This window comes from Mesoplodon densirostris, chromosome 4, assembly GCF_025265405.1.
Source record: "Mesoplodon densirostris isolate mMesDen1 chromosome 4, mMesDen1 primary haplotype, whole genome shotgun sequence".
Taxonomy (NCBI): Eukaryota; Metazoa; Chordata; class Mammalia; order Artiodactyla; family Ziphiidae; genus Mesoplodon; species Mesoplodon densirostris.
Window position 1 is genome coordinate 14,617,407 of NC_082664.1, and position 27,336 is coordinate 14,644,742.

The following is a 27,336-nucleotide window of genomic DNA, read 5'->3' on the forward strand; positions in this document are numbered from 1 at the left end:
TCAGAGACCAAAGCCTTTCCCAGGCGGAAGGACACTTCATTCCAGAGACACGGCCTCGTGTCTATGCACTGGGGAGGGTTTGAGGAGGTGGGTAGCCTCTGCCCGGTGTAGTCCTCCGGAAGGTGCTGTCCCCGCCCAGAGCCGTCTCTCGGCTCACCCCCACAGCGGGCCCCTCCCTGCATGTGCACCGCTTAGCTCCGCCAGCCCCATCAGCAGCACGCAGGCCAGCCCCGCATGCCCACTGGTGACCACATACCCCTGCCTTAGGGGCATCCTTCCCTAAAGCTTCCCCTGGAAAGGACTTTCCCCTTTCAAGAGAAGGCACATCCTGTCAGGTTTCAACTGTGCCTGATATTCTGTTAAAGTCATTTGGAAATTGTGATCTCGTCTTGGGACCATGGGTTGGCTGTCCAGATTTCCTTGGCTATCTTAACCTCCCTTTTCACTCCGTGAAAAAAGGAAAGTATCTACTAGAATGACCCCCAGAGCTATTTATCGGCAGGACCCACAACCAAGAGGCCCCATAGTCGGTGGGAGTTGGATAGACCCAGCAGTGGCCCCTGTATCCGCCCCAGCCCCACGGCCTCATCACGTGGGTGGACATGCTGTGTAGAGGGCAGGGGGCAGCCCTCGAGGGATCAAATGTGGAAGGGAGATCTCTGACAGCGTGCTGTGAAGAGCCCACCACCCCCAGATCAGCCTCCTCGAGAGGCAGGACCGCCTCCAGCAAACATGGGAATTGTCCTCGCCCGGGGTTGGCAGGGTGGGGAGTGGAGGAAAATGGCTCATGTTTTCAAGGTACAGAGAAAACTATGCCTAATTTGAGAGCTGAAGTGAGAGCGGACGCTCGTTTCTCTCCTCCCGCCTCAGAAAAGAAGAGACAGTCGTCACTGTCTCCTCGGGTCCAAGGACGTTCGGGTTAGAGCACAGGGGCCAGGTGTGAGGTCACTGGGCGGCCAGCAGTCCGCAGTGTTGCACTGATTTACGCGCAAGCCCTATCTTGAGAAACAGGCATCCTTTTCCTGTTAAAACCGAAAAATTTTAAGCAAAGCTCTCGGGCAGAATGCTTAGTCATTCAGATCGTTGTTTAGTTTGCAGGGTCTTTAAGAAGGGGGGCTGCGCTTTTCTTTAATTCTTTCATTGTTTTGGGGGCACAGCTTCTAAGAACCGGAAGCTGAATAAACTCTACTGACAGATGCTATTGAATCCCTTCAGGACTGAGGGACAATAAGTACGGAGATTGATTAGCAGTGGGTAATTTCTGCACACTCGGTTTCTTTTCAGAAAAACGTGGGGAGGGCAAGTATCTGCTGCGGCGGCATTAGGCAGAAAGAATGGGGGTGACAAGCAGAGAGATGGAACTTGGGGCGCGACCACGTGCTCTGCATTCTCTCACATTCATGCATATGAGGCATCCGAGTTAACTCTCCAGGGCCGGGAAGCAAAGAGCAGCCTGAATCCTGAGCAAGCACCTATGAGATGTGCCTACTGATGTCTCTTTGGTAGAGGATTTTTTTCGCACATCAAGTCACATAGCTGTCTGTTGTTCCTGGACTGTGTTGCTCACCAAGTCAGCAGGCTGCAGGGCTGCATCTGAGACCTGTTTATCTTCTACATGCTGTGAAGATATGCGGGGACAGTGAAGGTGGACATCCTTCAGATCTTACACCATAGCAGCTTACATAATGCGACCAGAACAGCCAAAAGGGTAGCTAGAATATAAATACATGCCATGCACTCAGTGACCCTGCTTGTGAAAATACAGGTGATGGAACATAACTAGGCCACATAATTTATTGAGCCTTTTGCTTCACAGAATTATTGGCTCTGAGATCCCTTTGAATGATGAGCCTTGGATATTGACATAGGGTCCACATGTGATTGCCACATTTGAGGTCTGTGTGAAATGGACCGCAGGTGTAGTGTGCTTTGGAAAAGGATTTTTGGAAAGGCTTCAACTGCAACGGCAACTTGACCTGGCTGTGCCCGGCGTCCTACTTGTGGCAGGGTTTCTCCGCAGGCTTCAGCAAATGATAGGAATGTGGGGCAGACATCCTCCAAGCTGAGCTTGGACTCAGCTTCCTGAGGTCAGGGGCCTGGGTTCCTGGCCCCTCAGCCCATGGGGAGATGACTCCACTGCAGCTCCTGGGGCCTCTCTTTCGCTGCCCCTGTCCCCCACCCCACCCAGACAGTGGTCCAGGATGGGGAGGACTCAGATAAAGACCCCAGATATAGGGATCAGAACAATTCTTCAAGTGGCACTTCGCCTATGTATCAGGTGTCCGAGATAACATTTCCTCTTGGGCCTCTAGGAGGGAGGAAATTCAGATCTCCTCAGCTCCAGGGCATCTTATGCCCCCTGACCACTGGGGCAATCAGGTTACAGAACCTAGGCCAGATTTTAGGGCATGCTCTCACCTGCCTGTGTCAGCTGTCGGTTCAGTTGGTTTTGCAGTAGCTTTTCAGAGCCACTGTGCCCTGTGACTGAGGGACTTGGTGGCTGCTCGACTCTCAGGGTTACGACAGGGATAAGCGCTTCTCAAATTAACGTGATAAATAAGAGATGTACAGTGGCCGGACACATTCGCTGGCTTACCTGTCGAACCTGATTATTTGGAAGCTTATTTCTCCAGAGTCTTGGATTTCAAATTAGAAATATGTCTTCTATTCCTCCCTCTAATTCCTTTCTCAAGCCTCAATTTGTCCATTTCCCTTAGGGGAATAATCCTCTTAAGCCCCATGCACACTGTAGGAGTACATTTGCTTTGGTGAGAAAGAAAAGGGTTGCTGTAAAAATAGGTTGGTTAGACTAGCATTTCTAGGTGTTTACCAACAGAAATCAAAATCTGTTTGGGCACTTACCATTTTCAATCCTATGAAACAGTTAAGTTACAGGTTGTTTTGATTCATTGTAATCAGATCTATCCATTCTGATTCATAATGATGTTTATCCCTTTTTTCCTCCAAATTCTAACCCAGTGGAAGAATTTGATATACTATGCTATTGCCAGAAAGAGTAGACATTAACTATTACATAATTTTACCATTATCATAAGTCACCCACCATTATTAATAAGTACTGAATGCCCTAATATCCATCCCTAGTACAGAACCTGAAGGGTCTCTGCCCCTGTGAGGTGTGTGTGAAGAGGGATCGACTAGGAAGGAAACAGTTATTTCTGACGAACCTCAGTTACCCTCCCTATTTAAGTGGGTTCGTTATGTTAGAGATGGGAAGACCCTAGGCGAGTGCAGTGTTAATCCAGCTGTGCACCACTGTGGTTCTTAGTCCAGGTTGTTGGAAGTGAGCATAGCCATGCTGAGAAGCCCCTTGAGACGGGGAAGGTTCTGGCCTCTGAGCCATTAGGGAAGGAGAGTAGGGCACCCAGACGTGCTTCCCCAAAGAGGGGCCACTCTTCCTAATTTCACACCGCGATGTGTGTATTGACAATACTCATTCTTCCATTCATTAATTCCTTCATCATTCACTCATTCCGCAAGCATTTACCAAGTACATTGCGTGGGCCTGGCATTGTTAGCCCCTGAAAATACCTAAATGGAGGGCATGTTCCTGTCTTCCAGAGCCACCCAGTCTCGGAGGAGAGACAGTTACATCAACTTTTAACATAAAACAGTGTGGTCTGTACGGTGATAACCATTCCCACAGGGTGAGATGGGGCACTGAGGACCCGAGGCCTAACTTTTTACACGAGGGTGGAAGGGACAAGAAACAGAAGGCTCACGGCAGCCTTCCTGGTGGAGGTGGCATCAGGGCCGGATTCGGAGGCTAGATTCGGAGTTAGGCTAGTGTTTGAGTCCTGGTTTTGCCACCTGCTGGCTGTATGACTTTGGGTAAGATACTCACTAAAATCTCAGTTTTGTCATCTAAACAATGCAGGTAACAGTGTTACCTGCCTCCAAGAATTGTTTAAAGATTAAGTGAAATAATATAGGTAAAGTGCAAATCTGAGTGCCTGAAACAGGCCACATTCACTAAAGCCGATAATCACCACTGCTGGCATCATCATCATCATCATCATCATTTGCCAGACCTTATTCACAGTGAAACATTGATTTTAATAATAAATTAAAATTTATTATTTTACAGATTGTTATGTAAAGAATTCATTAATTTAGTTGTATATAGATGCCACAAAGAGAAGGAACTTTGACGTTAGTTCTGATGAGTGCATTTGTGAACCAAACAGTTAATCCAAAAAAGCAAAATTAGCCCCTCCAAAAGTCACAAGTCCTTGTAGCACAGGAGCCTGAGAACCTGGTAGGAAATGTGTAGGATTTTTCTAGAGCGGTAGTTTGTTATTGTTCTTTTTAAAAAATGAATTAATAACTAAATATTTTGGGCATTTCTGTTTCAATTTCTCATGTGTCAATATCAATAGATATAACCCATGTAAACAAGATCTCTTGAGGGGTCTCAATAAATTTGCAGACTCCTAAGGGATTCTGAGACCGAGAGGATTCTGAGAACCTCCGTCCTAAAGAACAAGGTCTTCCCGGTACTCTTTCCCCAGGCTGTTGGGCTGCAGGGAGGCAGGACTGCTCAGGCTGGCTGGCCTGTGTGGAGGACGCCTGCAGGCTTTTCTTGACCAAATGTCAGTTAATAACACCTGCTTCCTCTCTCCCCAGGTCAGGGGCCTCAGCTTAGCTGCACAGTGGAACCACCTGGGCTATTAACAGATAGATGCCTGGTCCCACCCCTAGGGTCCATGATTCGGTCGGTCTGGGCTGTAGCTATGGCATATGCTTTTTTAAAATCCCTAAGCGATTCGGATGTGAAGTCAAAGTTGAGAACCACTATTGAAGGTAGTCAGTGAGGAGGTGAGTCGGCTTGATAATGTCAGAATGTAGCAACAACACCCTTACTTATTTACTAATAGTTGCTGTTAAAAGTCTCAGGGAAACTACATCAAATCCTTGTTATCAAAGTTAAAGCATTGATTTTTCCATAAGAAGGTTAAAAACAAAACAAGACCAAAAAAATCAACAGCCGTTTAATCATTTTGCTGTTTAGGGTTTTTTTAGGTAGTCCGACACACTTTGTCTAAGCAAGGTCAGTTCTTAGCTGAACTTCATCAGTTCTCCTGGATCCTAATGATATTGATCAGTGTCTCTGAACTGGGCCTCGAGATCCTCCTTGCATGGCAGCGCTCACTCTGGAGGACTCACTGGTCCTTCTCCAGAGGTGCCCTCCTCATACCATTCCCCGTGGGCGCTGTGTGTGGATTATCCACAGAAGCTGGATTCCCAGTCTGGTTCCCATCCACCTCCTGTATTTCACCTCCACCAACCCCACCCCACTGAAGGATCTGAGTGTATTTAGAAAAATCCATGTTTCCTTTGTGTTGGAATATGGATGGCCAGTCTATTGCTGCAGGTAGTCTTAAAAATGAATACATAAATTTTTATTAAAAAAAATTTTTTTTCAGATCAGTTAATTTCCAGATTTTGTCTTCATGAAATACAATCATAGAGTCTGAAAGTAATAATTTTATGCTTTCTTCTTTTCAAATCTTTCATGTCTTATTCACTGTTTAGAACTTTTAGAAGCTCTCTTCCTTCAATACTCATGAAAATAGAAGACATTCTTATGTCATTTATGACTTTAATAAGACAATCTCTAGTGTTTAACTGTGAGAATAACAGTTGCTGGCTGTTTGTGCCATACTGAGAATATACTTTCCCATTTCTAGATTAATATTTTTCTATCATAAAAAGGACCAACTTGGTGCATTTCAAAGCCCCAACAGAAATTATTTTTATGCTCACCATCTCATTTTACCCAGAGTGAAATTTATTTGAGTAGTCAGCACTTATCTCTCTATATTCTCACCATTTTCAACCTCATGATAGGTTGATAGTTACCACTGACGGCGCTGGAATGTTTATCTCCATATTACACTTTACGATGAGTTATAAATTAAGAATGTTGCCAGTGAATATAAGTATCACCAGTTTTAAATTTGAAATAACCAAGACTCCCGCTCTCAGTTCTGAAACCATTCCTCCAAGAGCGGATGTTGGAAGGAAGTGGGGAAAGAGCCCCTGTTTGGGGAGGTGGCCTCCGATCGCCAGGACCTCTCGAGGGTCAGCGTGGAGAGGAATGTGTCATTTGACTTCTGAATAGAAGCCCTTTGGCCAGTGAATGTGCTCCACCTGCCGCCTCCCCCAGTTCTCGGGACAGTAGCTTCTACAGAAGAGTGAGGCGGGTGCAGCTCCTGAGCTCTGGGCCACTTTGCTGTAACCTGTCCTCGGCGAGTCTAGTATTAGCCTTAGTGACAGACACCTGCTTAGACAGCAGGCAAATTGTGCTTTGTCTACAGTTTTTAAGCCATGTCCTAGAATATGGTTCCAGATGCCTCAAAGGCCAGGGAATGAAACGGGCGGTTGCTGGGTTTGTCTTGAGCATGGCCTCCATCTATGCCAAATCCTGCCCCAGGAGGCAAGTGTGGTTCCTCCCCCTGCCCCCCAGGTAGTTTCTAGGTTCAGGCCCAGGCAGGGGTGCTTTGTCACCTCCCTTTGTAGTACCTCATGTCTGCCCAGTTTCAGCAGCGTGTCACGGCCTCGTGGCTAGCTGTGCCCCTCCTGCCCCGACACTCAGCCTGCGCTCGACTCAGCTCCCGGACGGAGCATTTGCGCCGCGTGTGCTCTGTCCTGACTAAAAGACGAGCTAAAACAACGGACAGAAACTCAGGTGCCAGGCCATAGTGACTGTATGGACAGTAAGGACCGGAAACCTCAGAAACATCGTGAGGGAGGGGCGTGTGTACGTCTTGAACCCGTGCCTGTGTGTGAGGGGGACGGCCGGCTGTGTGGGTCGGTGGCTGGCTCTGGGTCCGTCCTTTCACCTCTGATGCCGTCTTCCCGACACCCTCCCGCAGGCTCTGTTCACGCCACGTCGATAGCAGCCTCCAGAGTGGAGCAGGCACTGTCGGAAGTGGCGTCGTCTCTGCAGAGCAGCGCCCCCAAGCAGGGCCCGCTACACCCCTGGATGACGCTGGCGCAGATCTGGCTCCACGCAGGTACCGCCCCGCCCCTCAACCCCACGCCCACCTGCCGCGCCGCCAGAGGGAGCTTGCGGCCTGGGCCGCAGGGTTTATGCTGTAGCAGGGGCCAGAGATCTACAGCCCAGACTTTCTTTGAGGGGGACAGCAGAGCGTGGTGTCCCAGACCCGACGGAGGTCTGGCGGTCCTGCAGCCTTGGAGTGGAGCCTCAGCTCTGCTACTTACCAACAGCTGCATAGGCTAGAGGGGATAGCCTCCCCTCTCAGCCTCGGTTTCCTCATCCGTGCGGTGGGGTCAATAGCATCGTCTCCTAGGGTTGGTGAGCACAGTGCCTGGCACAGCCTGGTGGTGAAGTCTAAGAGACCCTGGGAGAGGGGCCAGGTGTCCTGATGACACAGATGTCTTTATCTAAGCCGAGGGGATGGGGGGACAGCGTTTTGATGTCCGACCTCTCCCTCCTGATGGCGCTCCTCGTAATCCTCAGAGAGCGAGGCAGGTACCAGCAGCTGCCGGACTGGAAGCTAGCCCAGAAGGCAGGTGTGACAGCCCCTCCTCCAGCTTCACATGGCTGCTTCTGCGTAGCTAGGAAGTCGCCACAATAAATCCAGCCTGCAGACATTTTAGCAATGGGAATCCCAGTATACAGAGCAAATGGTGGCTATTGATTTGCTTACATATTTATAGTTCCATAGGAGAGATAACTTCTGTTTCTCAAGTTTTCCCCCTTGATCTGCAAGGCCTTCCCAGGCTCAACTCTCAGGGTGCACGGCAAAAGCCCAGGTTTGGCTGCAAAAGCGCTTATTACCCACCACTGGCCATCTGTTTACTCCTTTTTTTGCCAAGGCTAATTGTATGATGTCCAACCTTGTTTGGAACCTTCGTGTAAGAAACACAATTGGATTTACCTGGGTTTGGCATGTCCCAGAGCCGAGCTCAGTCAGCCGCTTCCATGTTGGCATCTTTAATTGAGCCAAAACAACCACTGTAAATGAACAAATTATGTTCTTCTAAGCAGAAAGACAAAAGAGGGATGAATCACGAATGTGCCGATTGTTCTTCCTGTGCAGATGCTGGCCAGCGTTCAGCCTCTTACTGGGTTCTAGACAGGCTGACTCAAGGGCCCGGGAACAGCAGTCATGCCTTCCTCTGCGGCTCTCTTGAAGAAAAGCTGGTCCCCAGTCTAGGACCTGGTGCCTGTCTTACTCAGTCGCCCTCATGAGCAGTGACGGCAAAGAACAAAAAGAGAAGGGGTTCCCTTTAGTGTCCAGGCCAGGTGAGACTGGCCGAACCTGCAGGGCTTAGTAGAGGGGCAGAGTTGTCCTTCAAAATGGGCCTGAAGTTGACTTTTTAAAGGGCCAATGTCTACGAAACCACAAGGGCAGAAGGTGATCCTTCTAGGCTGGAAGCAGCTCCCTTGACCTCCCAGGCATTGCTTCTCTTGCCTGTGGCTCGGAGAAGCTAATGACCTTGGTGAGGGTCACTGAGTTCCAGGACCGCCTTGCCCAGTGGCTTGCTGCCCCCCACTCAGTTATCCAGGCTTTGCTCCTCTTGATGTGACCCACCATGACGCTTGGAAGGAAATTTTATAGCTGCTTATTAGAACGTTGAAGAACCTGGCAGCTAAGATTCCTTGTGGAGTTATCCTTGAAGTTTTATGAATCGTGTGACATCCCTTTCCCATTGCCGTAGCCTATAGGACAGAATAAATCTCTCATTGCTATTAATGCGTGTGGCTTTTAACGTTCTATGAGTTGGTGGAATTGAATTCTGGAAATGGAATATCATACTTGCCTTAAACTCCAGGCAGAATATAAATCCCGCTTCTATAGTATGTATGAATGAAGCAAATTATCATCTTTATAGGATTGGTGCTATACTGACTCTTTCAAAGCACTGACTTTGAGTCAAGATTAGAATTGTATCGTATATTCAATATGGTCTTTGAAGAGGTAAACTCAGAAGGAATTCATAAAAGAAGCTTCCACTGAACTGTAAGGTTTTACCATATGTGGTTTGAGCTTTACTGCTCTGGGTGGCAAACTAAAAGTGACTCACATTTTTTGACAACCTATGGAAACCAGGTAAAATCTGCGTCCATCGTCAGCTCTAACAATACTGCCAGATGCTGTAAATGTCGCAAGCTTTGGAAGAAACTAGATCAAGGCCTCACACCCAAGGCCATGGTGTTTCTATGGCGTTTGTGGGTCTCTTCTCTCCTGGTTGTTTTTTCTGGTGAGCTGCGTGTAGTGGGAGCTTGTGGTGGAGGCCCGTGTGGGAGGTGGCCCCAGATTTGAGGCTGGCAGGTAAGGCCACTCTGAGACGACCTCAGATTTCCAGCCTATTATATGAGCAGGTCCCTGAGCCACTGTGTGCCATTTGAGTGGCAAAGAGATCATGACTGGGACACCTGAGCCTCTGGCTGCTCTGTGAGGAAATCAGCCACAGGCCCAGTGGGGAGCACAGACCCAGGAAGTCCAGGGATGCTTGACCATCCGGGGTCCCTCCCGTCCTGTGTGGTGGGACCCATGCCCTGGGCGCCCCTTCCCTCTGTACCTCCTCCTCCTTCCTGGACACTTCTGACCCCAGGGCCTCGGGCTCCTCACAGGATACCTGGTGGCCAACTGGCATGGGTTGTACATGTTTTATTGCTTGGTTTGTTTGGATCCATGTGACAATTTTATTTCAAGATCTTTGCCCATCTGATAGGTGAAGATGGTATTTCAGTTGTCTGCTCATGGCTTCTGCCCATTTATCTTCTTAGATACTGAGCTTTTCTTTTTGAGTTGTAAGCACTTATTATGTGTCAAAGAAATTTGCCTTGTGCCATATGTGCTATAAGTATTTCCCCCCATTTTAATTTTGTTTGTGTTTTGGGGTTTTGTTGGGGTTTTTTTGCCAAATTTTGTTTTTTTTACATTTATCAAGCTTTTCCTTATAGCATCTGGGTATCACATGATATTTAGAGAGAAACTACCCATTTTTATGGTCTCTTTTCCTGAAAGTTCCAAGTACCTTCTAGTGCCATTTGTATGTACACCATCTTATAAAGACGGTCCAAAGGGTTCTTTTCCTCTGTTTTGCAGAAGGGAAACCCAGGCCAAATAGAAGCCAGCACCTCTGTGGTCTCACCGGGCAGGAGTCAGGAGAGCTGAATTAGAGCATTTGATGTTTGTTGAACCTTGAGACCTATCTCCCTGGGAGTCATACATTGTTTTCTTTAGAATGCACACCTTATCACTGGCCTTTGGAAATTCATACATTCACAGTCATTCAGAGTTGAACCAGGGCCTTTCCCAAGCCAAGCAGCTTCTTGGTGTCCATCCTTCAATTTCCACTTCTGGGATGGCAGCTAAAAATGACTTTGCAGAAGGTGGACAATTTCTGCTTGTTACTTACTAATAATTATAGCTTTCACTTTGGCATCTCTCACCGTCAAAACCAACAGCTATTCTTAGATGTGCAAGATCAGATTTTCTGATTTCTGCTGGGAATGTAAAGCTGTGATACTCTCACAAATTCCTTGGCCCTGGCTGGCCTGTCCCCTTTGCCCTTCCCCGCTGCCAGGTTCCTCCCAGCCGCCGGGAGGCTGCATCGGCAGGGTTGAAGGGTAATCCTGTGGCATGGCCACCATGACAAGATGAAGACAGCTCCCAGACAGGTGGCGTGAGGGTCACTGTACAGGGAGTGCTTGCAGGAGGGAACATGTGGTACCCAGGGGTCAGGCCTGACCCGACACGGTGCCAGTCTCTGTGGGTCAGCCCCGCCAGACCTGCCCCATCTGCTGCCCTGGGAGGTTTTGATTCATGGTCTACAACCTGCAGGTAGCTGACTTTTACCAAGCACCGTGCATATGTCAGACCTTATCCTAGGACTTTATGTGTCTTAACTTGTTTAGTCCTTGTGATAGCCATATAAGGTATAAATACCCTTTAATCACCCCATTTTACAGATGGAAAAACCAAGACACAGCTCTCACATCACCTGCCTAAGGTTACATGACTAATAAGTGGAGAAACCAGAAGTCAGACCCAACCAGTGTGGCCCCAGAGCCCCAGCCGCTGCCCAGGGCAGGCACTCGGCTATGGAACACACACCTGTGAGCATCTGTTTACGTGTGTCATCAGGGTGAGGCTCTGGAGCTCAGTGGTCAGCAGACGGACACGGGCTCTGCCTTCACAGAGTTTACAGATGCGAAACGTAACAATTGCAGAAACACTTAATTCCACGGTGCCGAGTACCCCGGAGCAGCAGTGTGGGCTCTGGGAGAACTGGGAACAGAGGTCTTCCCCAGCCAGGACCGGAGGAGGCCTGAGCCCGTGGCAGGCGTAGGACACACGTGGACAGGCCTGTGGGCCACGTGAGCCCTGAGGTTAGAGAAATGGCAGGGCCGCAGGGCATGAAGCCTAGAGAGGAAGAATCACGTGGCCGAGGCGAGGCCAGACGAGCCAGCGCCCTGGTGACCAGGTCAGGATCTCTTACTAAAAGCACTGAAAAGCTGTTGAAGGACGGCAAGCGGGGGGATGAAAGGATCAGAGGGAGGTTGCTACAAGATCACCCCTGCGGAACGTGGGGCACGGAACGGGAGACAGTGCCGTAGGGAGGCAAGGTCAGAAGCTTTGGTCTGCGTGACTGCGGGGAACAGCCGGTCTGAGGGTGGAGAGAGGGGGATACCTGAGTTGCATTTTCGAGGCAGAACTGATAGGACTTGTTGATGGGTTAGATGTAGGGGTGAAGGAAAAGGAAGACTCCTGTGTTGGGAGCTGGAGCCAGCGGGTAACTGGTGATTCCTCTTCCTGCCACGGGCAGCCTGGGTGGTGGGAACTGTTGGGTAGGGGTCGGGGAGCAAGAGCAGCCAGAGCCCTACTTGAACTTGGGAGCGTCGGGTGCCTGAGGACCCACAGTGAAGTTGTCAGGCAGGTGGCTGGATATTCAAGTCTACACTTGAGGTTTGGGCTAGAAACATCAAGTTGCGAGTGGGGATTTAAAGCCAAGGGGTGTGATGAGAAGGCCTAAGAAGAGAAGGTCGATGGAGAAGGGAAAGGGTCAGGCCCCGGAGCTGAGCCCCCAACATTCAAGATTTGAGGAGGAGAGGAAAAGCCAAAGCAACAGAAAGGAAGTGGTCAGCAAGGCGGGAGGGAACCGGGAGACGTGGCGTCCTGGCAGCCAAGGGGGGTTACAAAGGCGCCTGTGCGGTACCGTCAAGGGCTTGGCTTCTGGACTCAGACTAGTTGAAATCCTGGTCCCACACCCTAGTGCCCTCCTCTGCAAAATGACAGTTTGACAGTCACACAAGATAATGCATGAGAGTGTTCAACAGGGAGCAAACACTCAATAACTGTTAAAACAATGATTTCTTAATCAGCATTGTATCTTCATTTATTTTTTAAAGGTTATACTCCATTTATAGTTATTATAAAATATTCCCCACGTTGTATAATATATCCTTGCAGCTCATTTTATACCTAATAGTGCATACCTCTTAGTCCCCTACCCCTCCCTTGCCCCGCCCCTTCCCTCTCCCCATTGTAAAATAATGATTTTTTTTCTTTTATTGTTGATTCAATCATTTTTTTTTTACATCTTTATTGGAGTATAATTGCTTTACAATGGTGTGTTAGTTTCTGCTTTATAACAAAGTGAATCCGTCACACATACACATATGTTCCCATATGTCTTCCCTCTTGCGTCTCCCTCCCTCCCACCCTCCCTATCCCACCCCTCTAGGCGGCCACAAAGCACCGAGCTGATCTCCCTGTGCTATGTGGCTGCTTCCCACTAGCTATCTATTTTACGTTTGGTAGTGTATACATGTCCATGCCTCTCTCTCGCTTTGTCACAGCTAAAGACACAGACCTACTAGAGAATGGACTTGAGGATATGGGGAGGCGGAAGGGTAAGCTGTGGTAATCTGTGATAAAATATGATTTTTAAGTGCATGTGGCAGGTAGGAAATGCTGCGGAGGGCCTGAATAAGGTGGAGACAAAAACATTTGTCTCCCGGCAGACACCTGCGCCCAGCCCTGGCGCTGCTCTGCCCTCCGCGGCAGAGGCTGTCCCAGGACCAGCTTGCTAAGGTTGTTTCCCAAGTCTCCTCTCTCTAGGGAAGCAGGGTTTGAGGTAAAGGAAATGGTTTCGGGGGGTCAGCGAGTCTGCAGGCCTAACTCCCTGCTGCCTGCAAGACTGAGAGAAGCTGATGGCCCTCGCGCCTTTTCCTGCATCCCTCTCCGCCAGACCTCTGGTGGGATGGAGGATCTGACGGCACGCACACAGGTACAGCCCTGCGGCCGCCTCTCACGTACACGGCTCCTTTGTGTGAGTTTCACAGAAATGTCCCCTCTGGGTAGGCTAAGCCCCAGGGAGCAGGTGTGCCTTAGCTGAAGGCACCTTGGTGAGAAGAGCTTCCTCGCTTTCCAGGGGCAGATGCAGCCCTACGCCAGGCTCACAGCTGGCCAGCGGGGTCCAGGCTGGTCAGCCCCACTCCGCCCAGCGCCTTTGCACGGCGCACGACCCAAACAGCCCTGAGCCCAAGGCAGGCAATGGGAGCTGGTTCTCAGCCTTGCAGCCGACGTGAAGCAGGTGCTTGACAGGTGTCAGAAGAGTGAATGAACGAGTGAGGAAACTGGGCCCTGTGCGGGGCTGTGGGTGCGTCCCGCTCCAGGTCCCCCTATAGGGAGCCCCCCTCACCACTGAGGAGGAAAGAGGCCCCGGGCCTTAGCACTATAGCTCAGCCCTTTTCAGATCCCATCTTTAGCTTGGTTTGGCCAATGATTTCGGAAAGCCCTCTGCACGAGGCGCAGCGCAGAGGGGAACGGACTTGATCCCGGCCCTCCAGGGACACGACCTCTAGGGGATAACACGAGTCATGGGAGCACGAGGCAGCCTGGGGTGAGGGACTCCCCAGAGCACGCAGGGCGGTGGAGGGGTGACACACCCAGGCCTGTCTGGGGAAGTCGTGTGCAGGGTGGGGTTTGGGGGGACGTCGTGTGCAGGGTGAGGTTTGGGGGAGCCCAGGGTGAGGAGTGATGGGTCTGTAACAGTACAGGGAAGGCACTTTGGGCAGAAGGTACAGCACAGCCGAGGTGTGGAGGTGAGACCGTGAATTGAGCATGGAGGGGGTGAAAAGGTAGCAGGGTCCTAGTTTAGAACGGGAAGCAAAAACATTTGGGTTAGGGCTTCCCTGGTGGCGCAGTGGTTGAGAGTCCGCCTGCCGATGCAGGGGACAAGGGTTCGTGCCCCAGTCCGGGAAGATCCCGCATGCCGCGGAGCAGCTGGGCCCGTGAGCCATGGCTGCTGAGCCTGCGCATCCGGAGCCTGTGCTCTGCAATGGGAGAGGCCACAACAGTGAGAGGCCCGTGTACTACAAAAAAAAAAAAAAAAAAAAAATTGGGTTACATTCACCTGCAATTGGGAACCATTGAGGGTTTACAAGCGGGGATGGGGTGGAGGGGTATTTCCAGCATTTTTCATAGTAACCTGGTAGCAAGGAGACGGCAAGGGATTCCAGAGAGGACCGTCAGAGCTTAGTCTGAGCTTCAGAAAGGGGTAGAAAGTGTCCGTGACCCTGAGTGGCACCTTACCTTTGGTTAAAGGCTGTCAGCTGCCAGCGACCAGGACAGACTCTGTCCCTGTGACCTCTTCAGAGAGTGACCCTTCAGAGCCTGCCCCGCAGCGGGGGCTCTGACATTGCACTGAACTGTGTTCTTGTTAGGAGCCCATCAGCTTTACGTTCCTGGAGCCAGCTTCCCTCTGTGTTGCTGTTCCTTCTGTACAAGCTCTTATATCTCTTAATGAGCTCAAAAGGCCCTTTGTGGGGTTTTTTTGCTTTTTTTTGTTTTCACTTGAATTTAGCCTTTGGTGAAGGGGTCAGGGGAGCATCACTTGCTGTGGCTTCTCTGGCTTTGACTCCTCATCGACCTGGGCCACAGAGATGGTTGCCTTCCTCTGACCCGCAAGCAGTGTCCATTAATCTACAGCCTTTCCTTAAGCACCTACTAAGTGCTAGATCCTGTGCTAAGGGATGCAGAGGTGACGTGGCTGGAAGTTGCTCATAGTTTTAGTGGGAAAAGACAATACCGATCACAGTTTTTGGAGGCTTTGGGGAAATAGTACACCTCTGTTTATGGCCTGAGTTCTGAGCCAATTAAGAAAGAGACAGGGAGTGAGATGGAGATCACACTCCCAGCTCTGTGCCTCGGGAGGCTGAATCGGAGAATGCATCGTGACTTCTGGCCTCAGCTGGTCTCCCAGTGCATCACAGCTGATTGAATTCACCCGCCCCACGTTGCTGGCCTCGCTGTCACAGGGGCAGGGCCCACCATCATGCCTGCAGGAGCAAGCCGAGAATGCGGGCACCCAAGGCTCCAGGCTTCCACCCTCTTGGTTGAGAGGCGGGCCAGCCTCAGGCCCCACCTGGCAGGTGAACAGGCCCAGAGAAGTTGATGGTCTTGCCCAAGGTCACAGACAAGACCTGGGGGCAGGGATCAAACCCTCCATGTTCCCCTGACACTGGCTGACCAACGGGGTACCCTAGAGCCCTGGGGTCCCCAGTGCTGCCTCAGAGACCCAGGGAGGGGACCAAACCAAGAGGGAGGGCAGCTGGCCACTCTTAAGATCTCTTTGGAGGAAAGAGGCTCCACTGGGGAAAAATGGAAAAATGGCCAGCCCGTTGCGCCTGTGTCCTTCTGTTTGATCTTAAAACGAAGGGATCAGGGAGCAGCGCAGGCCGTGCACTCGCCTGCCCCTACAACTTGGACAGCACGGCAAAGAAGTCCTCGGGGGTCTGGATCCTCTCTCCCACCTTCTCAGTCATGACTCAGCTCAGCCCCCATCGTCTGTTTCCTCATCACGAGGAGGGAGGAGAGGCACCAGACCTGTCGCCAAAGACACGGAACCAAGAAGACACTCGGTGCCGTGTTTGTTTTCACGGGGACCCACACAGAACAGGGTGTCATCTACATTGTTGTGTTGGTGTTTAAGGCTCCCCCCCCACCCCCCGCTGCAACATACACCTTGATTCTTGTTATAAAAACTCTGGGGACTTCCCTGGTGGTCCAGTGGCTGGGAGTCCGCCTTCCAATGCAGGGGATGTGGGTTCGATCCCTGGTCGGGGAACTGGGATTTCACATGCTGTGGGGCAACTAGGCCCGCCCGCCACAACTAGAGAGGAGCCCGCACACCGCAGTGAAGAGCCCGCGTGCCGCAACTAAGCTCCGAAGCAGCCAAAAAACAAATAAATGACAATGAAATAAAATATATTTTTAAAATCGAAAACAAAACAAAGCTCTGGAATCATTTAGTCCCCACTCTCCCAAGTTGGCTTTTATTCCAGAGCGATCTAGATGGGAGAGGCCTGTGGTCTCTCACCCGCCCACAGGCAGCCCTGGGACCTTGGAAATGAACACGAACTCACCCCCAAAGGGAAGCAAGTCAGGAGGCAGCCTACAGTGGGAGGAACATTCTGTATTGCTGCCCCCGCAGCCGCCAGGCTCCGGAACCTGAAACTGCCAGATACACCCCGGACGCTTCTGGCGGGAGCTTGGAGAGAGTCATGTTACTGGAAGACAGCGGGCAGCCCTGCGTGTCTACCTCCCAGGAGGACAGGTTTTGCAGAGGCCCAGGCGGAAGGACAGACGCGTGTGGTCTTTGCTCCTGCAGAGGCCCCGTGTGTCGTAGGTGCTCAGTAAGTACCTCGAGAGCGGAGTCTCGGAGGACGTGAGGCAGGCGCAGTGCCGGCCCGGCCACACTTAGAGCTCAGTTGTATGTGAGTGTCCGAGTTTCCAGGTCTGAGAGGCTGGGCCTCTCCCCGCAGGTCCTGGGGCCAGCCCATCACCTCTGTTCCCTGTCGAGGGGGACTGCCGGCCACAAGCACAGATGGGGTGCAGGGCGGGTCTGTGCCTCCCCCGGGCTTCCTCGTGGCCTGAGGAGTCAGTCACTGGTGTGACTGTGGTCACCAGGGAAGTGAGGTGCTTAGGAGAGGGCCCTCCAGTGGCATCGACACGGACCACACCCTGTCCAGAATTTCCAGTCTCTGTGCCTGAAGCCGGAGGTGGGGAGATAGAAGGGTGGATGTCAACAGTACATGCTGTCCGGGGGCGTAGCCAGGACCCCTCACAAAATGTCTCTAGGGACACAGCCATCAGAGGGATACCCAGGCTGGGCTCCCCTTCCAGCTGGGGGTGGGGGTGGGACGGGGTCAGAGGTAGCTTCCGGGCGGGGGGTGGCCATTGAGCTGGGCTTTAAAGGGGGTACAGGGGTGACACCATCGGGGCAGAGGCAAGAGAATAAACAAAAGCCCAGGGAAGCAGCGGCGGCTTAACACAGCAGAGCCCGGGGGTGTAGGAAGCAGTAGGAACACAGGTTAGTAGGGGTGGTAGAGACAGTCACCAAGGGCTCTGGATGCCAGGCAAAGGGGTCTGGATGTTATCTGGAGGGAGGGGAGACACTGTTCTCTGTAGAGAGCTGAGAACACAGCCGCAAAGCCACGCCTGCCTATACCTTGCCCTGGGACCTCGGACAAATTGCTCAGCCTGTCTGTGCCTCAGTTTCCTTGTCTGTATCATGGGGATAAAATAATAGTACCTAGTGGATCACTGTGCAGATAAAAGCAGAAATGAGAACACTTCTCTGCACAAAGCACATGTTTGATGATTATTAGCTACTGTTATCATTACTGTTACCGTTCCTTCATTTGCAACCATCTCCTGCGCTCTGACTGCCAGGCACTCATCCAGTCACTGGGGACACAGCAGTGAATAGTGTGAAGCTGGTGGCTTATGTTCTAGAGGGGGCCCCCCAGACAGTGAGTGAGACAAACAAGGTGAGCCTGGTATTGGCTGGAAAAGACAGCAGGGAAAGGAACCGGGTCATGCTGGGTCAGGACGGGGTAGGGGGAGCAGCAGTTTTAGGTGAGATGGTCAGCAAAAGCCTCCCAGAGGCTGTTCCAGGGAAGACTGAATGGGGTGAGGGGTGCACAGGAACGGAAGGCGCGCTTTTCAGCAGTGTGGTGACCCCAGCGGAGCTTTGCCTGGGGAGGCTGGTCTGTCAGTGGCTGCGCGGGACAGAGGGGCTGGAGGAGAGACGGGAGGGGCGTGAGGAAAAAGGTCAACATGTTCTATTTCTTTTTATTGTGTTCTTCTATCGTTCTTATTCTCGTGTGCCTTCCGTTATACACAACGTGTGCATATACACGTAACTTGGAGATATGGGCACAAAACATCCTTCTCTGCCAGGAGTGGAGGCCAGCGGTCAGGGCAGGAGCGGGCGAGGAAGGGGCTATCCCGGAGGTGGGAGGAGGGGTCTGTGGGCCCGGAGCACAGCGGCCACCTGAGCGGGGCTCTGGGCAGCGGTCTTGACAGGCGTGGCTGAGGGGGGAGAGGAGTCTTCCCACATCCAGCCAACGCAGGCCCTACATTGGAGAGGCGGTGAGGCCGTGACCTCAGGGCCCTCAGGAGATGAGGGATCTGAGCGGACCTGGGGATGGTTGGGGGCACTGGACGTGCATGGTGGAAGCCAGGGCTGCAGAGCAATTAGGGACCCTCCACGTAGGCGTGGGAGACTTGAGGCCTGAGATTGGAGGAGAGCTCATCTTCCTGCTTTTTGGAAAGCGATGGCTCATCAGTGTTATACAGTTACTAGTCCCCCGGTGCAGTGGCTTTCCCAGGTCGGTCCAGGGCAGGGTCTGATGGAGCAGCGATTTTACATCGTGCCCATAGCAGCCACCGCCTGCTGGCCTTGTCACACTTCCTGGCATCAGGGGAAGCAGCCCGAGAGCCGAGCCGTTGCCCTGTGAGGGGCCGTGCACCTCTGGTTTGCCTGTCCTTGGGTTCAGCCAGCCCTTCTTCTGTGGTTGTCAGAGCTGAGGTCAGGTGTCCCTGGTGGGCCCTGAGGATGCGTGACCTCTGAAGGGGGGGTGAGGGCAGGACCCAGGCAGGCCTCACTCCCCTCTCGTCGGTGGTGACACGTGTCCCCTCCAAGGCCGCACGGCCTTGACTCGAGTGCCTGTGAACAGTGGGTGGGAAGGACCGTCAGCCCGCGGCTGTTTCCACTTGGGGGTGGGGGCTGGGCTGGCTGGCTCTAGGCCCTGCGTATTCCAGGTGGGCCCCTGCCAGACTCCCATGGTGGAGGGGAGGCGATGTCCCAGGGCCTCTGAAGGGCAGGGACCCAGGACAGCACCTGCCTGTGCTCTCCTCCTCACAGCTGAAGTCTACATCGGCATTGGGAAGCCGGCAGAAGCCACAGCCTGTACCCAAGAAGCTGCCAACCTCTTCCCGATGTCCCACAACGTCCTGTACATGCGAGGCCAGGTTGCCGAGCTCCGAGGGAACATCGAGGAGGCCCGGCGGTGGTACGAAGAGGCCTTATCCATAAGCCCCACCCATGTGAAGAGCATGCAGCGGCTGGTGAGTCTGAGCGCCGGCGGGGCCTCCAGCCCTGGACCAGGGGTCCCCTGGGAAGGAGCACATAGTTCTTGACCCTCAAACCCTGTTCCCGTTCCAAAGGCCAGATGCACTTGGCCTGCCAGGCTGTAAAGGTGCATAAAGCCAGCGAACGCCGTTGCTGTTGTAGTTTACACAAATGGAGCTCATAGAATCGGCAGCGCACAGCCTCAGCGACCCTACCTGGGGGTCCTGATCGGTGTGAGGGGAGGGTTTTGAGTCAGCGGTCTCCGGCCAGCAGTCCAAGCCACCTTGTGGCTCTGGGTTTCATGAAGACATATTTGTGGGCTTTGGGCACTATCACTGTCATCTTGGTCTCCGAGCTGCTTATAACAGCCACCTTGGGGGTGTCCGCACCTTGGGGAGCCTTCAGTACAGAAGTCAGAGCACTTTACCTCCTGGGGGCCTCTCTTACCTTGAGGGAGCCGAGACCCCAGCCTGTCTCGGAGGCCACTGGCTAGTGGGAGCATCCTGTCAGAGGACGGGGGCAGCCCTACTGCGCCCAGAGGACCCAGGTAAGTCACCGCAGCGTCCACACTGCATACGGGTGTGGTGGCTCTGAGGCCGCACACGCCCCTCCTCTGGGTGCCCAGCCAGGAGCCCGGGGCTGCCCCACTGCTCCCCTCCCTACCTTGCCTGGGAGTTGGCCACCCGACCACCTCGGTTTCAGTTGGGCGGGGTCAGTTAGACCACTCTGGAGGGTTCTCAGAACACACGTGGGGCACAGCGGCTGCACGGGAGCCGCCCGTCTGCTGTCCCCTTCCTGCAAGAGTCTGGACGGAGACTTGGAGATGAACTGGGTCCAGGGAGCCGGTGAAAAGCCGCTTTCTCTGGGCCTGTCGGCCAGACTTAGCTTCTGAATTTGTATTTCATTCTTAGTGGTAGGACATCTCTGATTTCATGAGCCACGGGAAGGGAAAAGCCCGTAATGCAGCCGAGGTGTCCTTCAGGTGGGCAGCCCTTGGGAGCCCAGCGTGTATGATCAGGGGGGTGTGACATGGAGGAACGGGCATCGGACAAGGTGTCCAGGGACAGAGTTCTGGCCCTGCCGTGTCACTCGCTCGCTCTCTGACTTTGGGGAAAGCCCATAAGCTCTCCGCACTCGGTTTCCTTGCTGTAAAATGAAAATATTCAACTAGATAGGCTGTGAGTTTCTGTCCAGTGCTAAGAGGATACGGTTTTGTAACCAATAAGTAAAATGTTCTCCAGAGGGTCCCAAAGGCTTTGTTCTCTCACCATTGCTCACAGTAACATCGCAAAATGTAGATGGAGCTGAGCAGTAACTTCTGGTTTTCAGCAGAAGAGGGCCCAGGTGCCCAGCATTAGGAACCATGGGAAACGTATGCTTTTGAGTCAGATCTGGGTTCAAACTCAGCCCTGTCGCTGCCCCCAGGACACCTTGGGCTAGTCACTTAACCTCTAAGAGCCTCGGAGTCTCTATGCATTGAGCTGTTCCTTACCCAGTTCATTTGTGAGAACAACATGAAATGATTTACATAACGAGGCCAGCAGAGCTCCTGGCACCTAGTAGGTGTTCATTAAATAGAAAACTGAAGACAATCATTTTCAGTTTTAAAAATAAATCAAACCTTGTAATAATTACAATCATTTAATTTTCAACGTCCCTTTATGAGCATTTTGTAGTTCAATACAGCTTTATAAATAATTTTACGTATTATCCAAACATTAGTTTGTTTGATTAAAAATATTTCATGGCTTTTCATTTTTGTCTCACTATTGTAAGAGGAATTTGTAAAGAGCTTTTGAGATCTCCCTGCTTTTGCTGAAGTATCACAGAAGAGGTATAATCAACACCGAGTACCCAGCCTTTTTATTAAAAAGAGGCAGCGTGTTTCTACCCTGGGGCCTATGAATTATTCAGAGAAGTATTTCTTGTTTGTCCCCAAGGGGAACACATGAGACAAAAGATCAAATAGGAAAATCGCACCGGGAAAGTTTTCTGTTTCACCTTTGGAGCTTGTCAAGACACCTGAGCTCCCTGCCAAATGCCAGACGCTTTCCTTTCTGAAAGGAGCAGCAGTGGGCCCAGCGGAGGAGAGCTGGTGAGCGAGGGCCGGGTGATGGAGGGGCCTTGCCTGTTGGATCCAGGGCAATGACCGAGCCTTCTCCGGCCTGGAGACATTAGCTGCCTTGGAGGTCTCACCAGGAGAAAATTGCGATAATAATAAACTCTCAAGACTTCTCCACGCATCCTGATACATTCAAAAACTATCCAGGGCTTCCTGGTGGCGCAGTGGTTGAGAGTCCGCCTGCCGATGCAGGGGACGCGGGTTCGTGCCCCGGTCCGGGAAGATCCCATGTGCCACGGAGCGGCTGGGCCCGTGAGCCATGGCGGCTGAGCCTGCGCGTCCGGAGCCTGTGCTCCGCAACGGGAGAGGCCACAACAGTGAGAGGCCTGCATGCCGAAAAATAAATAAATAAATAAATAAATAAATATCCAGACTGGAGGCAGATTGAGACCAACAGGCCTACAAATTTGAGGAGTTCAGATTCTCATGGTCTGAAACTGCCCAGTGACTGTGATTGTTGTGGGACCCAAAGGGTGCTTGTCCGGTTCCTTCTTGGTGACCTCGTAAATGATGCACGCCGGCCTGCGTCCTCCCAGCCCAGCCACAGCTGGCGGGGGCCCCGCTGTAGCCAAGGTCAGCTTCCCCTCCCACCGGCACTGCCGACTCTCCTGGTGCCCATGGAGGGGCAGCCCCTGGAACCCAGGCCCCCAGCCCTGAACATCACAACCCTCTCTTTCCTGCCTCCCACCCCAGCTGCACAGGAAAGCTCTGTTTCTTTGGCTCACCCTCTTTGTGCATAAAGAGGCATAAGCTTAGCCCCAGACACAAATGAAGCATGAGAAGGGAAACCTCTTTCTGAGTCCCAGAAGGTCCTGCCTCTACCCTCGTGGCAGCCAGACTGGTTTGCAAGCCCCTAAGTGAAGACGAAGTGTCAGCAGGGAGATCAGAGGCCGTCTTTTTACCAAGTGACGTCCAAGGGAAGAGTCGGGGGCTCTAGACTTACGGGGCAGAGGAGGCGGAAACAGACATGAGCGTTGGCACCTGCCTGGCTCTCAGGAGTGGGGTGCGCAAGTGACAGGGTTGGCCAAGGAGGCCTGGTCGCCAGGCCACAGTGAGGGTCAGAGGTCAAGACTAGAAGGAGTTCGAAGGACCTGAGCACAGCAACGAGCACCACCCCAAAGAACCAGCCAAGGGGCTTCCAAGGGAAGGAACCGACTGCAGGCAGATTGCAGGTCATGGAAAAAGCCCAGAGGATGGAAGGTGCGTCTGCGTCAGCCCTGATGCTCAGAGAGGAAGGAGAGGGGCCGAGGGGCAGTCGGACGGAGCCGATTTGAAGGAAGGAAGCCACGTTGTGTGTCACAGGTGGAGACCAGGGGCTGACGGTAGCCTCGGAGAAAGGTTAGCAGTCGGGGCACGAGCTTGTTCCCTGAGGAACGATTGTTTGCTACCTTCTAGGGCAGGTTAGTGGGAGGATGCACCACCGCCCAGCCCAGCTCATAGGAGAGGCATGATTTCAGAGAAATGCAAACACATTAATATTGTTAAAAAGCAATAACGACTTGGAGGCAGATGGTATTCATTAAAGTATTAAATATATTAAAGTTGGGCCTCCCTGGTGGCGCAGTGGTTGAGAGTCCGCCTGCCGATGCAGGGGATACGGGTTCGTGCCCCGGTCTGGGAGGATCCCATATGCCGCGGAGCGGCTGGGCCCGTGAGCCATGGCCGCTGGGCCTGCGCATCCGGAGCCTGTGCTCCGCAACGGGAGAGGCCACAACAGTGAGAGGCCCGCATACCGCAAAAAGAAAAAAAATAATAATAATAAATATATTAAAGTTAATACAAGGTCAGACTTGACAACAGAAATGTAAATTAAACCCCAGTGACAATTGATAGTTCTCTAATAGTTTCAGCCTTCACAGATGTGTTTAAATTCACATACAGGGCAAAGAAAGAAGAGAAATAATGTGTTTAATATTAATAATGAGATTGCACAAGACAAGAGAGCTGAGTGTGGGCAGATAGTAAGGGAGCAGTGAGCTGACGGGATAAGGAATTACAAAGTGATGTTGTTGACAAGGGGAGAGAATCATAGAGTGATCAGACTTTTTTCCAGGGAATCTAAAGGCATATTTTCATATCATTTTTGCATAAGTATATACCTTTACATACATTTGCATGCCATGGTAAAAAGCCTTTCCCTCCCAGGACCTAAGAGAAATTAATGAAACATAGAGCAAGTATTTCCACACCAGTAACCCTGTGCTCAGGAGGAGGGGGTAGAGAAGGAAAATGGGGCTCATGGCAGACTAAGGGCAGAGGAGTGGCCTCTGGGTGATACCACCCAGGCCAAGGACAGGCACGGACTCAGGGTAGACAGGGACACGATGACCAGGACAGGGACAGGCTCTGCAAACAGGGCCACCTGCTTGCCCTCTGATAACGTCAGCCTAGGCTCCCGAGGGCAGTGTGTGAGATGGGAGGGTAAGAAAGGAACAGAGGGGCTTCCCTGGTGGCGCAGTGGTTGAGAGTCCACCTGCCGATGCAGGGGACGCGGGTTCGTGCCCCGGTCTGGGAAGATCCCACATGCCGTGGAGCTGCTGGGCCCGTGAGCCATGGCCATTGAGCCTGCGCGTCCGGAGCCTGTGCTCCACAACGGGAGAGGCTACAGCAGGGAGAGGCCCGCGTACTGGGGAAAAAAAAAAAAAAAACTGAAAGGAACAGAGCCTTCAAGAGAGAGATGAACGTGGAAGGAAGCCAGAAAGGCTGTGTGCGGGGAGCTGATGTTGGTAAGACTAGAGGGGAAAATACTGCTGAGAAAGTAACTTATCCTGGAGCACATTACCAATGAACTGGACAGGTCGAAAAGAGGTGTGACACAGAAGAAGATGGTGGGGGTCGCCCAGGGCATGCTGGGGGCCGGGGCCACAGGAGAGGGAGACAGGCATGCTCTGCTCAGACAGCTTTGGGGAGGGTGTCAGCTGGAGAGGGGCTGGGCCTGGAGTGCCCCGCTGGCACCCCAACCCCGCCCTGCAGGGAAGGAAGTGGACTGACGTGTCCCCAAGGGATGGGCCTCCAACTACGGCAAGATGAGGGTCTCTCAGAGCTAATGCCGAAGCGGGGAAAAACCAGAGGGAAAGCACCAGGGACCACGCCCTTGAATGTTGGAGGTCCCACGACAAGGCTGGACATCTGGACAGGGACAAAGGCCATCCGTCCTTCAAAGGAGGGCAGCTAGGAGACCGGGGGGTGGGTGGTGTGAATTTCACCCGCTCTGCCACAGGAAGTAGTGAGAAAGGCCCACTGGTGGAGCTCCCCAAAGAAAGGGGAGGACGATGGGGAAGAGAGACCATCGGAGGCCAGGGGTCAGGCCCCAGGGGTCCTCCCAGGAGTGGGCCGGAAGCCTCCCTGCCTCAGCCTGAGGGCCCATGATGGTGGGTTGTATGAATAGCTCGGCAAGGACCCCCAGGGAGGCTGCAGGGGGTTCCTGCTCAGTGGAAAGTCACTTTGGGGGCTATTGTAGGTGGCCAGTTGAATAATAGAATAGGCTTTTTATTTGGGGCGTGAAGGGTCCAAAAGTGCTGGTTGGCCTCCGTGGATGAGGCGTGAAACACCCCTCACCCCACACCCCAGTTCAATCCAGACAGCTCCAGGCTAAAGATTTCAGCACAGCTGTCTTCGAGGGTTTCCTCCATGATCTTACATTTTCAGAAACGTCAGAAATCTGTAGTGACATCAAGTGTGAGAACTTCAGAACGGGAGCTGCAGTTCTGTTCCGGGAACACATTAGTAGCAAAGGCTGGCAGAGAACGGCCGCGCTGTCGGAAAAATGCATTCTGTTATGAAATACCCGGAGGCACGCCACGTTGGCGGGAGGTCTAGAAGGAGGACCTGAAATGCGCGGTGCAGTGGGACAAGTCTTCTGGATGGTTACTACATTTTAAGCTGTTTTCACAGCTCTAAAGTTTGAGCCAGAAGCATCCAAACAAGGCTAAGGACATGGCTCGGAGATGGCGGCAGCTCTTCTGAAGTTCAAAGAGGGACCTGAAGTCGGAGCTTTCTTTAAACTGTCCTCAAGCTTACACGCTTGTCTCCTGTGCGAAAATACTTCATCCCACTGCGCATGACGAGCCAGAAGGGTGGCAGGCAGGGCAGGTTTGAATCAAGGGAAAGAGGTGACTCCGGCTTGCCTGAGGCAGCTTGCACTGCTAAATTATGAAACTTCGGTGTTTTTCTCTCTCTCCCTATTTTAAAGTGTTTCATGAGATTTGGAGGAAATTGCTTCTGTCTATTTTATGATTTAGAAGCATGTTTTCCAGTTGATGCCCCTGTTGGAGGAGAGATGCAGCCTGAAGTCGTGAACTTTTCAGGGTGATTCCAGAAGCGGCAGCTGTCTGTGTATCTGTCTAGCTTATCCATCCGTTTAGTAAGGGGTACCCAGGGCCCAGGGCACAGACAGGGCAGGGCTCCGCACCTTTCCCTTGGAGAAGCCAGTCTTACAGAAGGGAACTTTGTTCCTTCCTGTTACTCTGGATAAGACCCAGGTACAATTAAAGTAATGAAGCCGAATGGAGATACCCTTCCCCTTGCAAATGCTGATCTTGAGAAACGGATCTCTTTCATCCAAAGTATCGATTTCTCTCTGTACATAGAAAGAATGATTGGCAGGGAACAAAACACTACCATCGTCTAGTGGGAAGCCTTAATCTGTTAATTGTATTTCATTTACTTCCAGGATTTTTAAAATGCTTTTAAACATAAGGGGAACAATTGTTTTCTTTAAAGGAAGACTACTGAAATATTTAGATGCCCACCTTTCCTACTCATCTGTGTGCTATTGGCAGTACTCTTTGAACAGTGTACAGGCCTTAACTTCTCTACTGCCTTTACTGACAGTATGTGGGGCTCAAACTAACAGAGGAGAGGAAACAGCAGGGCCTTCTGCCAGAGGCTTAGCCCCTGTTGTTCACTGCAGCTTCCCTCCCGTCCCTTAAGGGTACACACTGCCTCTGAGCAACTTTGACAGCTTCCGGCCCTTCCAAGAATTTTTCTTTTTTTTAATAGATTTATTTATTTATTTTTGGCTGCGTTGGGTCTTTGTTGCTGCGCGCGGGCTTTCTCTAGTTGCGGTGAGCTGGGGCCTCTCTTGTTGCGGAGCACGGGCTCTAGGTGTGCGGGCTTCAGTAGTTGTGGCATGCGGGCTCGGTAGTTGTGGCTCTCAGTCTCTAGAGTGCAGGCTCCGTAGTTGTGGCGCATGGGCTTCGTTGCTCCTCGGCATGTGAGATCTTCTCCGACCAGGGCTCGAATCCGTGCCCCCTGCATTGGCAGGCGGATTCTTAACCACTGCACCACCAGGGAAGTCCCCCAAGAATTGTTAATAATTAGCATGAATATAACCTTAACCTCTAAAAGGAAATGTGAAACCTCATTCGCCGTATCTGATGTCTATTCTTGCAGTATGAAATACGAACTAGAGAATTTCATTTTTACTGATGGGGACGCTGCCCTTGGTGACCTGCCCTAGGTCATATTCCAAGTTAGGAGCAGAGTCAGGACAAGAAGGTGGAGTCACTTAAGAGGCTCCAGCTTGAAGGACAGCACGGCACAGAGGTTGAGAGCATGGCGCTGGAGCCAACCCACCTGGGTCCCAGCTTTGTCACTTACCAACTGTATGGCCTGAGATAAGTCCCTTAATCTTTCGGTACTTCCATTTTCTCAGCTATAAAATGGGGATAATAATGGTGACCCCCTGGCGGTGTGATTTTGCGGGTTAAGTGAGTCACACAGGCTGCCTAGCGCTCCATAAGCACTAGCTATGAGCGTTACTACCAGTCTCCATAATTTAGGTCCCA

The 27,336-nt window shown here is 52.0% G+C and overlaps 1 protein-coding gene across 4 annotated transcripts in view; it reads left to right on the top strand.

Moving 5' to 3' along the window:
• The window catches only part of TTC7B (tetratricopeptide repeat domain 7B), a 242,003-nt gene that overhangs the window by 190,205 nt on the left and 24,462 nt on the right, over nt 1–27,336 (top strand). For 2 of the 4 annotated variants that reach the window (XM_060095729.1, XM_060095730.1), the window contains 2 exons: nt 6,900–7,040; nt 19,219–19,421. In XM_060095729.1, the coding sequence (XP_059951712.1) occupies nt 6,900–7,040; nt 19,219–19,421 (344 nt within the window). Of the gene's footprint in view, nt 1–6,899; nt 7,041–8,090; nt 8,748–19,218; nt 19,422–27,336 lie in introns of those variants that run through there. The other 2 variants (XM_060095732.1, XM_060095731.1) reach the window with 2 other exon arrangements.